The following is a 5,150-nucleotide window of genomic DNA, read 5'->3' on the forward strand; positions in this document are numbered from 1 at the left end:
AAAAAAAAAGAAGGGAAAATTAACATTTAAAAAATACTGAATAAAAAAAGACATCTGTCTCTAGTCTCTACTATTTAAAGTCATTATGAAGCACAGTCAACCGGACTGAATTTGGCTCCATGTAAATCAAAACGTAACCGTTAGAATTTATACATATCCATGGTAAAGTATAAATTATTAATATCTCCTCCCAAATCTTATAATAAAGAATTGTAACCCCGTGTTTTTTTTCTCTAAATTACACGTCTCAATTCAAAATAAACAAATTAAGCAGGAACTTGGAAATGTTCAACATGCAGAGAATTTCAACCTTGTAAAAGTGTAGTTCTAAAAGGCACGAGTCGTGAGCCCAATTATAGGGTCCCAATACGTAGGACAGCACATGTACAGGCCCCCACACATTGGAGACTCTCACCCATCAACCTAAGATAATATGCATTATTATAACAGGCTTGAAGGAGAAGGGATGTTTTGCACAATAATTCCCATGTGGGAAGCTGGCATAAAATACAAGCTGGAGCATACAAAATCACAGTTGTATTGGAGGACAAGTCATTCTTGCATACAGGATATACAAAAATAAATAAGAATAAGAATTATGCTGTGTTCACAAGGAAAATTGCATCTTTAATTGGGCCAAGAGAAAAAGAATAATAATATACATGCCTAGCTATTTTGAACAAGCAATTAAATATTGAAGACAGCCTAGCAGTAGCGCAATCAGAGATGAAATGAAATATGGAGCAGCAGAAAGAGAGAATACAGCAGTAGCTAATTACAATGAGAATGAGATTTACTGCTGCTTTTCCCCCTTACCCACCAAAGTATCACAAATTAGAAGGTGTATATATATAAAGACATGTAGATTGATTGGATAGACACAAGCAAAACTCTCCCCAGGGACCAGAATAAGTCTAAACATAGCAAGGAGACTGATGCAACTCCAATCGTTAACCATTTCAAAATCTTAGGTGCTTTCTGCTGGAACCTGGTTCACAACACCAAAGTTGTTCACAGGTTTGGGCCTCCACTCAGTCCTGCCCCTCACAATCTCAGCACCATTTTCCAGTCGAAGCAAATGCTTGCACTCAACATGCCCGCTGTGAGCTAGATTGCCCATGTCGGCCCCAGATACAGCAGTCAGGGAATCCAGCACACTGTCCCTACCACACTCTCTCCTATACTCTAAAGTCATGGAAGAAAGCTCATGACTCTCCAAGATTGGCTGTGGAGCACTCTGCAACAATCAAAAGACAGTCCTTTGGTTAAAGAACTAACATGGATTGCAGTTGATTAGAATACAAGAACAGAAAAATACCTCCAGAATCCAGCCAATGTACTTCACATTGTTGACATGCTGATTGATATCTAGATCACTCCACCTAGGCTGCAAAATGAAGATGCATTATGTAAACTAATTAGAAAACAACATCTGAAATAATTTGAGAAAATAAATTAATGACAGCAATTAGAAAAAAAACTAGTTGACATACACTTAAACCGGTACGAATATAATCCGCTGTGTTGTCGTCAAGTTTAGTCAGTTTTCTGTTATCCTCTTCCAGAATTGGATCAGAATCCACAAAATAAGATCCTATCTCCTGTCTGACTTCTTCTGGAATTTTAGACAGCCTCCGTGTTAGCTTATTCATCATGACCCAAACACTGTAGATCACCAAAACCATAACAAACAGTTCAGAAAATACTAATATGTAATTCATTACAAGCTCCAAGGTGATGCATCAGTACACATGATAAAGTCTGATAAATAAACTAAGATACAATGTTCAGTTTGTTTAATTAGAGGTTTTTGCCTGCAAAATATAATAAATGTGTAGTTCATTATCTTTTTTAACACTGCAAAATGCAAATGATTACCTGAAACTTCAGTCATGACAAATTTGCATCTTAAGAAGGAAAAGAAAGGGTTCCATAACTTTTAAAATGTATGGAAGATTCAAAATTGTGCCCAATCACCATCAAGTACATTAAGATACACATCTTAAAATTTGCTTGAAGCAGAAGGAAAGGGGAAGGAAAATTCCAGAGAATGATTTCTACCTGGAAGCTCTTGTCAAGATTTCACCAGTTTTGCAGTCACGTAAAAGCCAATCACGGCGCATACCATTCTTCCCTGATCCAGAAACCCAAGTGTCCACTTGAACTATGTCACCCCTGAAGCAAATATAGACACACAATTTCAGATAATTAGATTTAGAATAACCATAATAATACTAATAGCTTATCTAACTTCAACCCAACACCAAGAAGTCAGAATAATTGCATTCTTTATACATCTAGTAGTACTCAAACAGAACAGAGGGTATATATAACTGGTAAGAAAACAAATGCAAAGAATACATAGTATCAGCTTCTATTTTTACAATAATTAAACAAGGATAAGTCACCTTATCTAATAACATGTAATTAATGCTATACTACATCTCTTGTACAGATCAATAGCTCTGTTGCACAAGGTTTCCCATAGTTCATCATGTATAAAGCTTGTGTATCTAATCAATTTTCATCCCAGACAAATTTCCAAAGCATTTTGGTTCTCATAATTAAGTCTCAATAATTACCATGAATATATTTAGGAGTGATCATTCCTCATAAAGATTACTAAAATAGACAGAGAAATAGCAGCTTAACATGGATACATTGCAAATCACATGTAATGGTTGAATCTAGATGACTAACCATGTAGGATAGCGTTCCACCACAACCTGCATCCGAGTAACCACCCATATCAAGTTCTTTTTGCACATTTCTGGCGTGGAACCAAAGCCATCACCAAGAAGCCCAGCACTTTTAACATGATTAAGTGCAGTTTCCTGTTGTTAAGCAAATAGTTGATATAAATATAGTATGAAAAGTAACAACAGAATGATATTATCTATATATGAAATTGAATTACAGTGACTAAATAAACAGCCCTATCTTAGTCAAAGCATACTCATCTCTGAAGATCATAAAGATTCACTTGTATGAGGACGGACTTACTTGCAAATGGTTCATTACTGTTTCTATAGATGCGGTACGATCAGCACCAATCTCATATGATCTAATAGAAAAGTTTTCACGGAACACAAGACCATCCTGAACAATTTTTCCTATCCCAAAGGGGTCAATAAGCATGTCAGGTCGCCGTGGCTTCCAATCAAGCATCATCCACTGCTTTTCAGCGGCCAAGAAAATTGTTGTGATAGCAGCAAGAAGCATGCTCCAATCAGGCAACTGGTTGATAAAAGTTCTGGGGGGAGGCGAAGGTAGATCATCATCATGCTTGAAGCTTTCTTTAGATGTAACAACTGTGGTTCCATTAATTTTCGAAGGGGCTTGCGCCTTTGCCTTCAAGCCACCAGAAGACGCAGATTTGGATTTTAGTCCTCCAAGGTTTGCAGGCCCACCACCAAGTTTGCTGCCTGCTCCACCAGAGTCCGGCGAGGGTGAAGTAACAGGGAAAAATGATGAAGTAGCAGCTGTTGCCACCATAATGAATTTCTAAGGTCGCTGCATGCAAAATATACGCAAGTTAGAAGAGAAAAAAAAAATACATTTTCCCTCCCACCTTCCACAGAAAGGGGATAAAGAAGAGAAATGCAAATAGGCAAACACTGTAAAAGATATGAGATAAAAAAAAAATGGAAAAAACATCAAACGCAAACGCGTGGTAGAGGTCAACCTTAGCCTTAAATGATATCGAGAAATCAATCGGACTAAAAATGCTCCAAGTTCACCCAAAAAATTATACTTCACCCCAAATAACAAATAATAACAGCACAGCACATCAGTTATATCACAAACAGAAGAGAGTGATCATAAAAACTTTTGGCAAAAGCAAAGGAAAAAAATGTAAAATAAAAGGCAAACTTGTTCTTAATACTACTAAAAAAAATAGCAACTCGAAACAGTAGCTCCAATTTCAGAACAGATCCATAGAATTCTTTCCGATAAAGAACAAATTCTACTTCAACTAAAATAGCAGGCTTATTTGATCACGTGTGAGATTCCAGAGGTAAAACAAGCCAATCAAGCGAAAAGTTGCGAATAAGAACAAATTCGTCGTATAAGCCGGCGCAGATCTGACTCGGAATCGGAATCCTGAAAACATCGCAAACCGAAAAAATGCAGAAAAAACATCCATCCCCAAAAATTAAAAGTAAGAAATAAAAACGAAAAATCAGACAAGGCAAAGAAACAAGGGAGAAGAGGAAAGCAGACAATGCAATCTGTAACTGTAACGAAAATGAGAACCCCATTGCCTCGAAATTCACAACGAACAGACGCATCCAGCTCTCATTATTATTATTTTAAAAATAAAGTTAAAAGAGAAAAGAATCGAGAACCTTCTCCGGTAGAACGTCTAGTCTAGAAATGCAGAAAAAGCGGGTTTGGTCTTGTGTTATCTGAGGAGTTGGATCTGAGAAGCGAGAAAGGAAGAGAAAATGAGAAGAGTGGAGCGTAGAGGTGCAGTTTGCGATCAGAGAGAAAGAGGAATGAATGAATGAATAGCAGATTTGTTTGCGTACCTGACTGAGTGAAGAAGAAGAAGAAGATGGAGAGAGAGAAGGAGAAAAGCTGGAAACAGGGAAGAAGGGCTATTGTGTCATTTTGCGTCCTTGTTGTTTCCCTAATTTTGGAAAAGAGAGAGACAGTGTAATTGTGTTATGAGTTAGGGATAAGGCATTAGCATTCCAGCCACTTCTTTTTATACTGTCCAGCTGGCCCTCCCGCCGCCCTTTCAAAGATCCCAGCTAGTCTCTTCCCTCTTTTACCGTATTGCCCCCCTTATTTCGGCCATACTCTCCTAGTAATGCCAGTACCCACGGGATTTTACAGAGTTTTTTTTTTTTTTTTCATTTTCCAAGTAAAAGATAAAGACATTGGGTTTTTTTTTTTATTCACAATAGAATATTTCTTTCACAATAAAAGATTAAGACATTTTGTAATCACCCCACCACCACGTATCATTATTTATCTCTATCAAGTTTACTCGATAAAAATAAGGTTTAATCTTTTTTTTCTACTTTAGAATTTTAATTTTATATATTAGCTACTATTCTTTTTTAATGCATTTTTATTAGATTAAAATATATTTTTAATTATCATAAATATAAAAATATTCAAAATTTGTTTTTTAAAATTTT

General features: G+C 36.4%; 1 protein-coding gene across 2 annotated transcripts; it reads right to left on the bottom strand.

Moving 5' to 3' along the window:
• Positions 1 to 522: 522 nt before the first annotated feature.
• On the bottom strand, positions 523 to 4,699 carry LOC114411725 (palmitoyl-acyl carrier protein thioesterase, chloroplastic-like). Of its 2 annotated transcripts, XM_028375394.1 has the most exons (8): positions 4,533 to 4,699; positions 4,350 to 4,423; positions 3,004 to 3,513; positions 2,701 to 2,834; positions 2,062 to 2,175; positions 1,494 to 1,665; positions 1,319 to 1,387; positions 523 to 1,237 (listed from the first exon to the last, which is right to left on the bottom strand). In XM_028375394.1, exons 3-8 carry the CDS (start codon positions 3,493 to 3,495, stop codon positions 968 to 970), a joined length of 1,251 nt encoding a protein of 416 aa, XP_028231195.1. In that variant the 5' UTR covers positions 3,496 to 3,513; positions 4,350 to 4,423; positions 4,533 to 4,699; the 3' UTR covers positions 523 to 967. The 2 variants fall into 2 exon arrangements, with proteins under 2 accessions (XP_028231195.1, XP_028231196.1); XM_028375395.1 differs by lacking the exon at positions 4,350 to 4,423.
• Positions 4,700 to 5,150: the final 451 nt, after the last annotated feature.

This window comes from Glycine soja, chromosome 5, assembly GCF_004193775.1.
Source record: "Glycine soja cultivar W05 chromosome 5, ASM419377v2, whole genome shotgun sequence".
Taxonomy (NCBI): domain Eukaryota; kingdom Viridiplantae; phylum Streptophyta; class Magnoliopsida; order Fabales; family Fabaceae; genus Glycine; species Glycine soja.

Excerpts from the sequence above, each read along its gene's own strand:
- LOC114411725 (XM_028375395.1), bottom strand. The coding sequence starts at position 3,495 with ATGGTGGCAACAGCTGCTACTTCATCATTTTTCCCTGTTACTTCACCC. Across the intron at positions 2,835-3,003 it reads CAGTAATGAACCATTTGCAA|GAAACTGCACTTAATCATGT; the intron begins GTAAGTCCGTCC and ends GCTTAACAACAG. Across the intron at positions 1,666-2,061 it reads ATCTTGACAAGAGCTTCCAG|TGTTTGGGTCATGATGAATA; the intron begins GTAGAAATCATT and ends GGTGATCTACAG.